The 17,194-nt window shown below is 44.3% G+C and overlaps 1 protein-coding gene across 3 annotated transcripts in view; it reads right to left on the bottom strand.

Moving 5' to 3' along the window:
* LOC139054086 (putative ATP-dependent RNA helicase TDRD12) overlaps positions 1 to 17,194 on the bottom strand; it is a 254,611-nt gene that overhangs the window by 208,767 nt on the left and 28,650 nt on the right. For all 3 annotated transcript variants that reach the window (XM_070530611.1, XM_070530613.1, XM_070530612.1), the window contains exon 4: positions 1,113 to 1,201. In XM_070530611.1, the coding sequence (XP_070386712.1) occupies positions 1,113 to 1,201 (89 nt within the window). The remainder of the gene's footprint in view (positions 1 to 1,112; positions 1,202 to 17,194) is intronic.

Below are 17,194 nucleotides of genomic sequence, written 5' to 3'. Positions count from 1 at the left end.
TGAAAAATCGGGCATCTGGAAAATCGGTCGTTAACTACTCTGGCAATACATGGTGCCGATGACATGGCGTCAATAACGATTCATTGCGATTCCTGTTACTGGAGCCAGCATTAGCACAACTTTCGTTCCCTTTCAATAAAGTTACAGCTAATTTTCCCTGATAGAAGCACAAACTCCCTGAGTTTTCCCTGAGTATTTCCAGACTATTCACCCTGCGATTTCCCGGTTTTCCCAATTTTCCAGGTTAGTAGACACCCTGACAATATCTTCGTACATAATAAACAAGCTCAGCAAATTACAGATGCAGAATGGGAATTCAGAATACAGTACAGTAAAGCGCTAGCTGAAGAAAAAGTGCTTATTATAGTAAAAAATGCCACTAAACATCCCCACCAGAAAAGAGTGGTAAATAATACATCATAATAGAAAAGCATTATCTATTAATCCTCACATCACCTTAAAAAAAAAAAAAAATTGGAGAACACATGCCTGTACAGAAATGCCATGAATAAAATAGCAACATTATGGCGACAAACTTCAACAGCATATTGCTGCACCGTTTCCCCTGGACACCTGATGCTCAAACACACAAACAAATGCTAACAGTAACAAGTTAACAGATGGCTAAAAACCTAATGTTTTATAATGAGGACAGAGTAGCTTCTTCAAAAGCTAAAAATTTACCACATAAGCAAAATTCTATGTGGTAATTGATGGTCCATGCATTTCATGTGCTCAACAAATTGGATTTTACTTCCTACACCACCATGAAAACTCTCTAAGCATGTTTCAGCATTAATTTTTTTTTTCACATAAAAGATATATTTCCTGCAATATTGACCCAAAATTCTGACAAGTTCCTAAGTACAGCCATTTCACAAACAATAGATCTCTGCACGAAACAACCATAGATCAAATAATGCACTGAATGCTGATTGCTTGAAGTTTATACCAGGCACACATATGTTGGTACTAAACCTTAATAATTAGATGTACATAAGGACCCCCAGTTGGGTTCTTAAGGAAATAAAAATGAAATGAAATAATTAGATTTAAATTTTCAAATATTCGAGACTTTTTTGACAGCACAATTAAACTTTTTGTGTACTTACTCCACTTTATAGCCAGTCAAGGTGTCAAATATCTTGCTGACATGTCCACGGTACCATCCTCTGTCTGAAGGATTTCGCACCAAAACAATCTACGAAGAAAAGAATCAAATAAAAGGTGAAGCCTTTATACAAGTTAACATAAATGCAATACACATTGTGAAAATTATTCACAACCAATCATTGCTGAATTTACCAATATTACGCGTAATACAAGCTTATGATCTTTGGGGGCGCTTGCTGAGGAGTTGCTGGTGAGCTGTTTGGTTGGCCATTACTGCTGTAACGGCCGGACATCGACAATGGCAGAGCAGCAAAGAATACAAACACAATTGATTGTGTTTGCTGCTAGTGCTAGCCCACGTCTCCACAAATGTGAGAGACAAAAACTTGTTTTTTGGCAGCTTGACAAAACAGTCATCCCTGATTAATAGACCAGCAGTACAGATGTCACGCATGCTTTCACATTATCAAATAATACACACAAACACACAAAATTTAACATACGCAAACAAGTGGACAATTGAGAAAGAAAAAAAGATTATACAGATGATTAAGAGATGATTATACAGATAAAGATTATACAGTTATACAGATGTGCTGAGTAATGTATATGTTGGTCATAATTACATAATAGAGAAAGAAAAAAAGGAAAAGTGACAAATGCAAAAAAATTAGAAAAATATAGAAAATTACACTCAAGGCTTTAAATATCCTTGGACTAGTTCAACACAACTGTTATAGAGCATGAGCAATGCAAGAAGCGCAAGCTGGTGTTCAACTGCATCGTGTACATGGAAAGACTAATAGTGTTGTTGCACGAGGGCTGGCACAGACACACTTTATTCAGCGAAATGGTGACCTGAGTATTAGTGACACCGCAGTTTTGTTTAAAAAACTTGAATATGGAATGCTCAATAAGCTTCACTAATTGCATCTGTTTCATCTTTACTGTTATTATGTCTGACAACCTGGGGAAATTGTATATTGATGCTAAGGTTCCAATGAACATCATTTGTAAAGCATCTGTGCTGTGTCCTTTCTCTTCTCTGTCAATTTTGCGCTCATTCATATTTTTCCGTCTTTTGTTTATTACAATTGTAACTAATCCATTATAAGAAGACTATGCATTAAATCTGCATAAAATTCCCTTTCCATAAAGCAACAAGTGTCCGTAATCATTATCAGCAATAAACAAGCAAATATTGTGCGCATGAACAAATTTTACAAAAGGACCAGTACTAACAATATCCACTTGCAGGACATTAAAAAAGAAATTACATGCAGAATCTCCTGTGGGAGTTGTCTAAATGATGCATAAGCATTTGCTTCTAATCACCTGATGCTTCGTTGGCCTATGCCACAGAGTTTAGTATAATTATGAGAAACAGTTGTGAAACGGCGAAGCGCGGTGGCAAACATGAAAATGTGAACCGAGAACAGCATGAAACGTCAAAGGCGAGTAGCAGCAATGTTCATTCATGTTATATGATGGTGCATTTGGACGATGCGGCTGCTTCGTGGAAAATAAGCGCTGGCCAATGCGCGCTGTAGTACGTGAACAGTGTCACATTTGGTAGATCTTGTACACGGACATGGTCGATGACGCTGCCTCCTCTCAGTGCGAACCATGATCAACAGCGATCAACCATACTCTTCCGGCGGCTGCCTATGGCGTGGCCGTGTGGGCCCTATCTTGAAAGTGATCGCATAGAGAAAGAAATATAACAAGAGTGGACACTTAGTGAAAACTGGCAAGAGGAAATACGTCACGCTATAGTATTAACGCCGACCGTTTGCTGCCGCGAGCATAGAAAAAAAAAGAATGTGAAATGAGATTAAAGCAGAAATTGTTTGATTTCTTTTATTCTTTTCCGGCAAAAGCAAAAATATCTGCGTATGAATTAAATTAAACTTGCCTAGCGACAGGTGAATCAGCGAATGACGGGCCAGGTGCATGCGTCATTTGTCAGACACACCGCCGAAGCATGCGAGACCGGACGCGCATCTGAGCGTTACCCATCTCCCTATTTTTCTATTTTTGGATTTAGCCTGGTTTGGTGGGCTCCCGGTGAATTCTTGCATTCCTTCTGAACTTTGACATGGCACCACTGCACTATTGGACTACGGCAAGGTGAGAAATTTTATTGAACAGTCTGCGACGCATTCCAAGCATTGGCTTACGGCACAGCACCTAGGCTAGACTTGTGATGCAGTTAGCGAAAAGCAGCGCGACCGCCGTAGCACAGTTAATTTGAATTAATGAATCGTACAGGGAGATGTTTGCGACGCTTTCGATGAGCCCCGATATTATCTTATTTCGGTAGTTTTTGGACACGCTAGTCGCACAGGGTGCTGTGACGCAGTTTCACTTGTACTGAATCTTACTGCGACAAGTTCTGGATATTTCTCTGACCGCCAACATTATTGTAACCAATTTTGTTACTTTTTGGGGCAATTTTGAGGCACACTTGCCGTGCCTGTCGTCACACAGCGAAAAGCAGCTCGGCCATGGTGACGATATGTGTTAGGCGCGTACTAAATCTTACTGGGACAAGTTTGTGACGCTTTCTCTGACCCCCAACATGATTGTAATTAATTTCGTTGCATTTTGGGATAATTTTGAGGCAGACTTCCCGCACCTGTCGTGCACAGCGATAAGCAGCTCGGCCACGATGACAAAATTAGTTAGGCGTGTAGTAAATCTTACTGCGACAAGTTTGTGACAATTTTTATGGCCCCGCAACAAATTAAACCTTCTTTCGGTGCTCACGCTTGTCAAAAACACAATGAGCGATTGCCAAGAGGTATAACACGGGAGTGCGTTGCTTGCGCCAGCAGAATGCGCAAAAGATAACGCCAGGGAGCTCAAATGCCAGTAACTAGTAACTCAAAAATTCTGTCTTCTGAACGGCCCCCAAGCATTTGTCTTGAGTGTGAGTAGAAGGAATTCTGCGAGCGTCCAGCATGGTCTGGTTGAGAGCCTGTGTTGTGGCCACCTGTGTGTATTCGTAGCGTACTATTGCGCAGGTTGTAGCCAAGTTCTGGAAACGCGCAGTAGCCCGTGTATTCGTGCTATTAAAGTGCAGGAAATAAGGCTCAGGGAGAGGAGAATGTTTGGAAATAGAATATTTTCGTGGTATGTACAGTATTGTTTGGGATGAGCCAAGTATTTTCTATGCCGTGTGTGAAAGCGAACTGCTTTTGTTTGTAATGCCGCCCATTCACTACTTTCGCACGTTTCGCCTCTACATGCATTATTCTTGCATGTTAATACCAAACTGACGCTTGCTTGTAATTTTTTCAGCTGATGTCGTCTGGTGGAGCTTCCTACGGGAACTACTGCTACTTACCTGGTGCCACAACATTGGATGAATGCACAATAAGGCCACACCGAGCATTTATATAGAACAAAATTAACATTTCCTCATTTCACAAGGCATATTGCGTCTTTATGAAATTGCACGCGGCTCATATTCGATGGAGGCTTGTAATGATTGTTTACAATCAATTTTACTTATTAAAACGATTTCGCGCTAAGACCGCGTGCAATTGAGCTGCAGAAAAAAATAAAACCAGCACAGCCGGCGTGACACCAACCAGCTAGTATTCAAAACGCGTGCGCACAAAACCGAAACCGGAAGTGTGGTTCAGGTATTAACGCCGCCGGCTTGGTGCGCTGCAGTCTTCGGTCGCTGGGCTCTATGGGAGTGTCCGCTCTTCTTGTATTTCTTTCTCTATGCCGATTGTCTTACATGACAGACGGGTTTCCTCATTTGGTAGACATAGACATGCTTACGCATTTAAAACAGCTTAAAAGCGCTTCTCTGTGTAACACCTAAAAATGTTTTATCGATGACAGATCATCCTTCAGATTACTGTCAGCTTATTGACAGATAATTCAACGACATAATTAACAATTATCAATCTAGACCCTTGATGACATTTCTTTTTGAAATGATTCTTTTTTGAAGCATTTTGATTGCCCAATAGGCAGCAAGCTTTTAAGAAAACTAAATTGTTATGACATTGGGACACAGTGTGTAATGTCATCCAGAGCCTAGATTGGTAATTCTTAATTATTATGTCATTGAATAATCATCTGTCATTGATAAAACATTTTTTAGTGTTCCACCGCCACGATCTTCCGCGACACCCGAGATCTCTATAAGCCATATCTCCAGCGATCAGTAAAGTCCTCGGTGCTGTTGGCACAAGTCACTCAACCCACCAAGCCCTTCCAAATGTTAAGCTGTGCTACGCCCGTGGACGTTTGCACCTTGTCACTGTATGCCTCACGGCCTCATCGCACTCCTGGTTTTTAAGATGTCGTAGTGCCAGCTATGCTGCATCCAACGTCAAACATCCACACCGAATGACCAAACACTTCTTCCTACAAACCCTAGTGCCACTTTACCCAGCCAGCCCTTAGCTCACTCACAACGCACCCTGTCGCCCTTCCGATGGGGTGTGCCACGTCCACCTGCAACATGCGCGTCCAACGCTTCAACTGAATTGCTTGGGCGCGCACTGTGCTTCGCTGTTCGTCCATCCTCAAGACGCATGTGCCGACTATCATCTTGTCAATTTGCCGCATTCCTCCCTACAGCGTTCATTCGAGTCCCTCACCCATTATGTAGCATCCAGTGCTGCCCACCCGAGCTCTGCAGCAGTGACTTGATGCCTTTCATGCTGACTACTTAGACTGACCACAGACCCTTTTGTAATGTGGTTACACTAACTCGCTTTTTCGCTGTTTCGTCTGGGCGGAGGGCCCTGTAGTGCCCACCGATGCCACAACGTGGGGATGCCAAGGTGCTCTCAGCTGGCGCTTTGGTGCCGGCTGCGAAAAAAAGAAAGATGGGCAGCACAGCTTGCACCGGCAGCACAGCTCGGCGCGCAAGCACATAGTGTGCAGTTCTATTCCAGAAGCCTGCTACATTGGTCCTCTTGTTCTGGTGCTACGCTGCAACCCCTCAGTTTCCGATAAGCTCACAAAAAGAGCACCCGTAAAATGAATCATATTATATGTATCCACATCTGAACTACTCCTACAGATGTGCCGGTGGCCAGCTCTGTTCTCTAAAGAATTAAGTAGTCAAACAATAAGTGGTACCTAAATATCTTCAGTGCGACAAATATATGCTTTCAGGTGCATAATTCCTTTATTAAAGATAATGTTTCAATGCTTTCTCTCTTTCTTTTTAGGGTTTGGTGTGTTTGCTTGGTTTACTTCTTGCTGAGTAGGGTGGGCTAGTCTTGAATATAGAGCAATAATAAACCGGGCTAATCCCAAAGAAGGCATGATGAAAAGTGGGCCAATTGTATATACAGTGTAATCCATGGTCATTTGGGTTGCATGGTGGGGGTCTTTAAATCTTGCTGATTGTGGGGCAGACAGGTAATAACTGTGCTGCAAGATGCGCTGCAGAAAATGAACAGTTTTATAGAATTTAAAACCGCTTCATGAAAACTGTGCTTCACAATGCACATCAATTCCAAAATTTGTGCTAAATCCGCATAGCAATTTTTTTAATAATAGCTTCAATGACATGTTTGAACTGAGAACTATGTCTGCGAATAGTGTCAAAAATCTGATAAAACTGATGTTTCAATATCTATCACCAAAGATGGCCTTGTCACAAGCCAAAAAGCCATAATCATTCACAATTAGATGTCATATATTTTAAAGAGATGAATAACATGCAATTAGGATTCAACCTTCTGCTATCAGTTGCGGGGTTCAAAGCTACAGATATCAGGTCTAATAAATTCCGTACAGGTGTGCGAGTGGTTACAGTTCCTGAATACTACCAATAGAAATTGATCACTACTTCTACATCTAGTGGGACCTATAAAGCATTTTATTTCTCCCATGGAACATTCAGTGATGGAACAGCCATTTCATCTTTAAGTGCAGGTCCTGGCATAGGCAAAAAGCAGATTTCGCATAGCAGCAAGCACTTTTGGTGCAGGGTCCAACGCACATGTGCTTACCCTATACAATGCAAATATTAACTGACATAGTTGATATGTTGTCTAGACGGGTTTGCAAGAGGCTTACACTGCATGCGAAGTCAGGAAAGGATGCGAAACTCCTCCACACAGAAACACACACAGGGCGCTATGGCCGGGTTTGTCAGTACAGCGCAAAGAAGGCACCACAGACATAATGTCAACAAATGCGTGTTTATTAACCCAGGATGCAACACAGTGCAACAGTCACGGCTTGTGGACAAAGGCTCACTGCAAGAGCAATTAAGTACACACGCTTGCACTGACTATGACATCATGCAATATACTCCTGCATGCACATTCGGAAATTTTCTAATAGGGGCCACATAAATTTTGCAGCCTCAAAAAAAAAAAAAAAACCGTCATTTCCATTGCACATGCGGGAATGCAAACATGGTTTTGCGTTTGTGCAGGCGACGCTATTTCACCGAAACAGCGCAATGACACAAGCTCATTGAAAAGGTTTTGCATCATCGAACATGGCGGCACTCTCCGAACTGACGGCTCTCGCCGCGTACCATATTCGCTAATACCATTTAGATCTATGCACTATGAATAATTCTGATTGCAGTGGCTCTATTGCAAAGCCCCGCTATCACCCAAAAACATAGAAAACTATCTTTAAAGGGACAGTAAAATGAAAAATGATTTCTTCTGCATCAGTAAATTACCGTTTTACAACACCAAAAACACCACTCTTACAACGATAAGACGTTTGGTAAGCCAGAAAAAGCGCAAGAACGAAATACGGGTGGCGACGCCTACTTAAGTTCCCGCACCTGGGGGCTGTGATGTCTTGGATATTGATTGCATCTTCTAGGGCCTACTAATTATATACAGCGGTACAGAGTGACTACATTGTGTTCTAAAGGAACCAAATATTAAACATGGCAAGTTTCGGGAACCTTTACTCAGCCAACGCGGCCCAAATGCGAAAACATACTTTGGAATATCTGACGTCACACTGACGTAGCGGCGTCGGGGTTTCAGCGCGAAATTCAAATACTGATACTTGAACCTTCATTTCCTCATCTAATAATCAAACTAGTTTCTTGAAATGACTGCCTGCAGGGTTCTCAAACAATGCTTCAGTAGTCTAAACTGATTTATTGTTTAGCTTTAGTGTCCCTTTAATCATAGAATGTAACATCCTCCTTTGGCAAAACTCTGCAGTACCACGTGGGTTCAATGAACACCAAAATAAAGCACCAGCAAGATGGTACAGCAACACTACATTGTACGTCCGTCAGAGAAAAATTCGCGAATGATGAACCTGTGGACTCCAAATGCCCATAGTGAGAAACTATGGATGGGCCTCTGCTTCCTTCAATGATTATGATGATAGCGTGCTCTTGGTTTTCATTTGTTTTGCTAGCTGTGAAGCATGGACGGAAGGCGTCTTTGCGTCTTTATGCATGCTTTGGTGCAGAATGGCCCAAAGGGCCACTCTTGGCGCAGTCTGATACAGCTGTTCCACCGCTGAACATTGTGTTACTCTGATAGAAGAATCTGTAGGACTGGCAAAATTATCTTGAGACTTGTACGTGTTGCTATTTGGAGCTATACATTTTGTATAAGACCAATAGAAATTTCTATTGGAATTTTTCCAAAAGATTTGCAGGGACGGGGGGTGGACGTGGATGGAGAGGGGCCCATCGCACAAACTTGCTGTGGCTCTCCAGATTTTACAACCTTCAGCAGCTGAAAGAGAAAAGGTGCCTGCACTTTACTGGGTGGCACCAACGGTGATCCACCGGCGCTGCACCAACGACAGCTACGCACAAAGTGGTATTAACATTATGCATGCTGCGTGCTTTTGCCTATTGCACAAATCGGCCTTAATAAGCCACTATAACCAAAAGAAGGTTGGCGCAGTCAAAGGCAGCCGAGTCACCAAGGTGCTGAGTTCACGTGCCGACTCAGAGACTGGCTCAGCAAACGGCGTGGACGGATCAGGTGGACGGTTGGTCAGGGACCGAGTGGCAGGTGCAATATTGTTTAAGACAAACCCGATGGCATGTGGTGCAAGAACCTGCGTTAGGTCAGCAATGTCCCCACTGTCACATGCTATTGTTAGTGGCGAGAAAGGCAATGAAGTGACCGGTATCACTGTCTTGCCAATACCATACCTGCCGACCTTGTGAGATAAAAAATCGGGATACTATTTATTCGTGCCGGGGGGGGGGGTGTTCACTTAAACTTTGAGGCAGTGTTCGTTGAGTCCTTTTGCAGGTGCCTTGCGGTAGCAGATTGCTCCCTTCCAAAATTTGTCGGAGTAGCTTTGCTAAAACATGGTCCAGCCCTTCACTAGCAGCAGGTGTTGGAGGGTTGTGTTGCACATTGATGAGCAAAATTCAGTCGTAGTTTTTCACGCCATGCTAAAAATCCTCTCGCACACTGCGTTGCTATGCGGTACGAGTAAATCCAGCATCACCATGACAATTCAGTGAAACATGTTTTCAATCAGTGTTTTTCATTTTTCCAACCATGGACCACTGCACGTCCCACCTTTGTTTTCAGAATGTCCTCTGGAAGACTGTACGCCTGTAGTGTGGCAAACCAATCTTCAAGAGCAGCTAAAACGTCTTCAGCAGATTCATTGGAATCTCGGGGTAGCAGCTGAGGGAAACTCTGAATAAAGAAACAAAGACTCAAGAGCGATGCCTGTGAAATAAATTTCAGGTTGGCCACCTCCGCATTCTTCAGAGTTGTGTCCACATCCATAACGTTTCGCCACGTCGCAATTTCGGAAACATTTTCCGTAGAAGAAGCCCAACGTGGTCGCTGACACTAAGGGGTAGCTTGTGTTCGACGAGGAATCCCGTAAACAGGCACTGCAAAAATACGACACTGTCGTCGCAGTGGTTCTGGAGAAAGTTCACTATGTTGTCTTGCTGATCAGCGGTGCGAACATAGCTTTGATGCTTTGCCATGGAAACGTGCAGTTTCAAGTCACCTTTGTCACCATGAGACATGCTGTTGTCGCATCCACACGTTGTACAAAATGCAAAATGTAGTCCTTTTCTTGATGTCAAAAAGCACAGAAATTCAGAAGTATAAGATCGGAAAAACTTCTGCAAATACTTTTTCTACGGCTTTGATAGTGCTATGGCATCAAGCACACGAGGACTCTAACTTTACACGATACACCGCACACACGCGGCCTAGCCAACACTAATGAAACACACCAGCAGCAGCAACAAGATGCACCATGGAGGAAGGCACGCATGAAATGCAAGAGATTGGCTCTGGCTTTGGTCGGCTTACTAGGCACCATAGTCGGCTGCTTAGTCAATGATACCGATGGTGCTGGTGCGGCCGCTGTTTCTGATGCTGACGATTAGGATGTGGCTGTAGATTTCGCGGTGCTGGTTTCACAAAAATCGTTATTGAGCGAACAGAGACCGCTTTTCGGGAGATAAAAGACAGTGATCGTACAAACGGAAAGTTCAGTAAAAAGTCGGGAGTCTCCCGGGGGAATCGGGAGGGTTGGCAAGTATGCAATACCCTTGACGAGACGATTGTGCACGTACTTGCGCTACAGAGGCTCCTAATGAAAACCTGAGGCCGCAGATTGTGCGGTAGCGCACCTGTGAGTTGACGAGATGGTCTAGTGGCAGGTCAAGTGAAAAAGGCTGGCTTGATGACGATGGCATACAGGCCACAGGAAGAGATGCGCTTGGTGCTGGCTGTGAGGGTGTTGACAGAGATTAGATCCATACTGTGCTGTCAATCTCGGGAGGAGGGCAGTACGTCGTGCCATAGAAGTTAAGCACAGCCTGTTGTAGCTCGTCGTAGGGGCGCAGACCAGGCGATAGAAACCCCGAGGCCGAGTTGGAGGTCAAGTGACAGGACGTAGAGGAGTACCACATACTTGAACTCTTGCATGAGGATGCTCAGCTCCAGAGCTACCTCAAACTGCATGAACCATGTGCCGACATAACAGGACAAGAACAGCGGTAGCGTTGGGCTGAACTGGGGCTCCAGCCAGTTAGCCATGGCATCGTGTCGCTCTGTGAAAGGCACATTCTCCTGGGTCACCACTGTGTCAGGAAACGAGAGGTCGCAGCAGAGTACCAGAACAAGAAGACCAGCGTAGCAGGCTTCTATAACAGAAGTGTGCATACCGTGCTTGCAGTTCGAGCACATGCTGGCCATTTTTATTTTTCTCGTTTAGTGTCCCCGCATTGCAACGTCGGTGGGCGTTACAAGCTATTCAGCAAGACAGCAGCAGTACCTATCAGCAGCAGCCACCTTCAGCAAAGTCTGGGAGGGGTCGCCTAGAATGCTTCACTTTAAAATTAACCATTTTTGTAGTTCGATAAAACAAACCGTTTTAGTACGCAGTCCCACTGAATAAACTTGATTATCCATTGTTTCATAATCCAATAAACACACACAGGCCCATTTCATCTATGTATGAGGTCTTTCTTTTATAATTCGATAAGATGAAACCAATAAAATTTCTCTATTGCAATTCTTCATAATGATTCCTCTGCAGCCGGACGGTAAGCACAGCAGCCACACAACATTTTCATGCCCACCATGTAAATCAAAAGCCAGTGCTGTGATGGTTCACTCGAAAGTAGGTGAAGAGACCAATGCATGTGTGCCTACGAACAACGTCCAGAACAAGAGGCTGCCATACCGTGAAAGGGAACGATCACATCTGTAAATAACATTGCTACATACACCAATGTTATTTGTAGTGGTTGTATGACATCCAGAGAGCTGGCAAACTGCGTAACCATACAGCCGCTTTCGATGGTGACGCAGTTTGCCAGCTCTCTGAATGTCATACAACCACTACAAATAAATCTGAACGATTTAGCATCAAAGCGTAACTTCAGTCACCTATACCCAGTGAAGCACTGGCAATTAGGCCTGCTTTACCAGCAGCATGGCCGTGGCGAAAATTTTCCATTGGTCGATGTGCTAATGGGTTGCAAGTTGTCACAGAAAGCTTGCCATTAATATGTTCATACGAGTGGCTCATTGTTAATCTGTCCCAAGATCATGCATGCGTACTAATTGGACTGACGACCGTTGAAGTGGCAATCAGGGCTGTGATGTTGTAGCGATCCAGTGGGCTGAACGTCGTTTTGACTACACACAAAAGTGAAAAGCATTGAAAAGCATTAGCACTGGGAAAAGGCCTCGCTACAAAATCGCAGCCCTAGGGTTCACATGGGGCCAGTCAGCACCAAAGCTTGTTTGTGTAAGCTGTGCGTGTGAATGCGTGAATATGTATGCATGAACATAAATATCCAGTATGCCTAATTAGACTTTCATACATACTTTTCATACACGCTGCTGTTGTCACCCTTCCCCCTGACCGCACTGCATATGGATTGTTTAACTCTGTCCCATCGAAGTGGACTAACTTGTACCAATGGATTTTCACTGAATATACCTAATATTCGGAAAACCAAAAAGATAAGTCCACGCCATTGCAACAGATCTGCATACAACAGACTTTCGGTTATAATTGACCATTCTTCTAACTTAGCTTGGTCTGCCTATAATAATGAACAAATTGCATGGACCCGCCTATAACAAACAAATTTTTTGACAATTTTTTTCCAGATGGGGCAAATACAACATACTTTACTACACTCCAAAACAAAATTACACTCTTTGGATTGTATCTTGCCACACAACAATAAACGTCATCTGTCTTGTCCGCACTTCCTTTCTTTAACGCCGCGAGCCCGGTACTTTCCAGTAACGAACGGCATGTGCGTTATCAGCATGACATAGCATTCCCAACAGGAAAGTAGCGGTCGCGGTGTTTTCAAGAAAAGAAACGCAAGCAAGGCAGATGATGATTATTGTTGTGTGGCAGATATACACCCCAAAGGGAGTACCTTTGTCTAAGAGTGTACGGCTACGCATGCCTGTGGCAGTGGACTGCCACACAATTATTTCTGGTAACTTGTGGAACGTGTCAAAATGCACTTTTTCTTAAAGAATGAATACACTAATGGCCAGCTTCCCCCAACGACGTGCCCCGCACAACGCCCTGCCGGCTAACGTGTTAACAGTTTTTCGAGTCTATTACGCAAGCAGCTCAACGTCGGCAAAATTCGAAGATGCCACTAGCTTAATTCGCTAAGCGAAGCTCTAGCATAAACAAGAACAAGAACAACAGCCAACAATAGCAAAATGCATCCATTTGAGAACGCTTTATTTTTGTCATAGCATCAATTTGCACAAAAATGATAATCTGCTATTTAGACTGCGGAGCATGTGATTCAATTGAGCCGTCTCACATGCAGTGCAGTGGCAGCCGGACGCCGAACTCCGAGTTGAACCGACTTGTATCACAGCTACCGTTCGTTATACAGTGGTCGTTGTTTGTCACGGAAGATAAAATTAGACCATCGGTTTATTTCACCAACCATTGTTTTCTGTAAAAAAACTAACTGTAGCCGATGTTTGCGTCATCGGCGGCATGCTTGGGCCAAGTGGCCAGCACTGTGGCAAGCACTTCGGTGCGACTTGCATCCCCTAAGCTAACTCTACTCTTGCCGTAGTGCGGGCGTTCCTATGCCGTAATGCGAGGAAAGTACCATATGTTACCATGTTTCAGTGACCAGCACCCAGAAAACAGAGGGACATGGTGCCATGCAACACGGTTGTAAAATTACTGCATGAAGCTGTTTACCTATTGTTTATTTTAATTTGATGTTTTCATCGTTTTTGCGATCGCCTTCAGGTTAGACAGTGGTATATACGTAGAACCATTTGACAACATACCACGACCTTAATATTGGAACAAACGAGTGTTGACTGAATTCTATTTGCGAACTGAGCCATTCGAACGTTCATTACTCCAAATGTACATTCGAGTACTCGTACACCTTTAATTTCACTGGCACTGCGCATCACAAAATGCATCGACCATTATGTCACCAGCCACCAGTATTTTACAGCTTGCCAGGAAAACTAACAGTTTTGAAGGAATAAGCCATTGCTGAGGAGTCCCTTAAAGGGACCCTGAAATGCTTTTGACGATTTTCTACAAACGTACTGAGTCGTTAGAGTAGGTCCTTCTGATCATTAATTGACACATCTAAGTGCTCGGCGTAAAGCGTGTAATTTATTATAAGGTTTTAAAAATGCACATCGCTGCCGATCGCAGCGCACTGCTGGGCGGAATTTTAAGCCGCCCCTACCCATATGACCGAAATAACCCATATGACGTCAGTGGGGCGAGCTATCCGATTGGCTGACCAGGGCGCGTGATCGATAATTTTTCCAACTTTATGGTAAACAAATGATCTTCGTATTAGTTGGAATGTTAGTTAATTTGTTTTTATAAAGAGAAAGTAGCAGAAAGAGAATGCACAAGAACAATTTTTCAGTACACTTAAGCCCTTCCGGCACACAGCAAGTGTCGTCTGCTTGTGTTACAACGTACTCCATTTTGAAGAGAGCTGCGCGGTCAGAGTTGGACTCAGTCTTTTCGCAAGCACTATGATTCGGCTTTGTTGCCTTGTGGACTGCAAACGTAGCGACTGGCAATATGTCAAGCTGTGACATCGTGTCCCTCTGCAGGGCAGCGTACGAGCGAACTGGCTGCTGCGCATCGGACTGCCGCTATCCGATCGGCGCCAGGATTTGCACGTTTGTGGCCGTCACTTTACACCGGAAGATTACTAACGCACTAGCGTTTCGCGAGTCCCGTATTAGGGCAAACGTAAGCGCAAGGGGACAGGGTCTGGCCGCTTGACTGTGCCGTAACGGGATGAGCCGAGATGAGCAGAAGGGCAAAGGTGAATGGTCTGCATGGTGCAGCCACCTGGTGGCAAAGAGCTCAATCATACACAGTAGCAGCAATGAAGCGTATTCTTTTTTGCTGCTCGTGCGTATTTTTCGCAGGAGTGTAATCATCAACACGTTGTTTTTATAAATGTTTAAAATGTCTTACACTTGGCTAGAGCAATATTAGCGCTTTGTTTGGCTGGTTAAGCGCTGCGCCAACAAGTGTCTGGACCATGCAGACCGATCAGGCCGCTCACGTACGTCTGCGCCAAAGTTCCTTCATCAGCTTGAGTTTATGCCTCCAGTCATTTGCCGATATGACCAGCTTGCCTGTGGCTAACAGAATACCAGACACGTTCGGCGCTACGACAGAATGCTCGCAACGCACGCTGCTTCGATAGCTCTCGCTTGGGGTCGACAGCCAAGCGGCTAGCGGAGAGGTTTCGCACGGGCGGGGGCGGGCTTCAAAACAACCGGAAGTTGACGATGTGACGTCGCATCGTGACGCAGGACCAGTGAAGGCGGACCCGCTCGTTCGGCGAACGAGTTGAGGAGGAAAAGCACGGCTGGGGAGGAGGGTAACTTCTAATCACTTGCAGCTCCATTAATACGTAACGCCTCACTTAAATTGTGGTGCGAATGTTCTACTTAAGCTGTACCCTACGCGTCTACAAAATTTGTCCAAACCGTTTCGGGGGCCCTTTAACACGTAATCAATTTCTTTCCAGTGGGTCCAGAAGTTACAAGTTCAATCTGGCATGACCTCACATAGTACGAGTACACAACACTACTTCATGGCATACGGAAATTAAGAGGTAAGTGCTACAACAGTTTCAAGATACACAACCTGCTGCACACAGCTTTTCATATGCCGGGCACACGTGGCATCTAAGAATATAGCTTCGCATCGTCATAGAAATGAACATTCCCATTATATCTAAGTGCTTGACCTGTTTTCACCAAGCCCTCGCTCACCCCTACAGCCCACCCATTCCAACGTAGTGGCTTTTCTTGTGATGATGTGAAAATGTGCGCAGTCCTAAGGGCCTTAACTGCTGGTCACAGCAATTTGAACATCACGACCTTCCTGAATGTGACAGGGTCCTTTGTTTTCAGCTTATAACATCTATGATGTGTCATATGCAGCAAACAGAATGCAGCACTGCCAGCACTGACATTGTCTAAACCACAACCTACTGAACTCCAGACCTGCACAGATGTCCCTTGCCCAGGATACGTGGTTTAGTTCAACTATTTTGCTGCTAGAGACAGCATGTGCCGGTAGAGTGGAGCTAGTTATAACCTGTTCACTGTTGTCTGCTTCTGCGATCTGTTGCAAAGTCGGTGCTACTATTTTGGCAAGCACAAAGCATTCGTATTGGTGATGAATGAATAGGTTGGCAAAAAAAAAAGAAAACAAAATGTGCAAATGTTTTGCATTTGAACACTGAAATCAGAGAACGAGCAGGGCAAGAGAGGTAAACAACGAGCATAGGTGGCAGCTGCAATGCAAGACAGCATAAATTTCCCTTCCCAAGGCTCCATAAGGGACTGAAAAAATTTGTTTTAAAAGATTCATTCAATAAACTAGCTTTTCTGGGTTGATTACAGATAGCTTAATGCCAGAGAAGACATCAGTATTTACTGCTGTGTGCCATAATGAAATGTAGAGGATCTGGTAAAAGTATATTCTGCGCCCCTTGTGTGCAAGAAATTGATCGCATCAGTTTCAAAGAAAGGTGAGCATAGTTTATTTTTTTAATGCTGTTCCATGTCTAGGTGAATTCAAAGCTTGCAAAAGCTATCCCAGTGCTTTAAAACGTGCTGCACTGCAGGCCTTGTGTCATGGAACTCTTTTCAAACCGCAAAGCTGGCTTTTCTACGTGGTAGCATAATGGTGGTGTGAAAGATACGTACGTAGTGATACTGTGTGCCTAATGACATTTTGGAACTCGCAACACATTCACGCTGAGGGACGAGGGGTATTCTTCCAGTGCTGGCAAGCGAGGCAGCAGCGGACATATTGGCGGACAAATCAGTACATCCAACGCCAGTAATAACAAAGTCGCAGGCAGTCATCCGATCATCCAATCATTTGCAGTCATCCGAGAAGTAGCTGCGGCAGCATTGGGGGCCAGCTCCACCACTCGATAAGCTGGCACTGTCGGCATGACGTGGTATAAGGGATCACGTGGATGCAGCGGCCGCGGCCGCGGCTTCGGAAGCGCCGAAGCGAGCTGAAAATGCAAGTTCAAAGTCCCACCTGCGCTGCAGTTCTGATTAAGGGGGAAGGTTTTCCCGCT

The sequence above is a fragment of the Dermacentor albipictus genome, chromosome 1 (genome assembly GCF_038994185.2).
Source record: "Dermacentor albipictus isolate Rhodes 1998 colony chromosome 1, USDA_Dalb.pri_finalv2, whole genome shotgun sequence".
Lineage (NCBI taxonomy): Eukaryota > Metazoa > Arthropoda > Arachnida > Ixodida > Ixodidae > Dermacentor > Dermacentor albipictus.
This window is presented reverse-complemented; position numbering and strand designations above follow the sequence as displayed.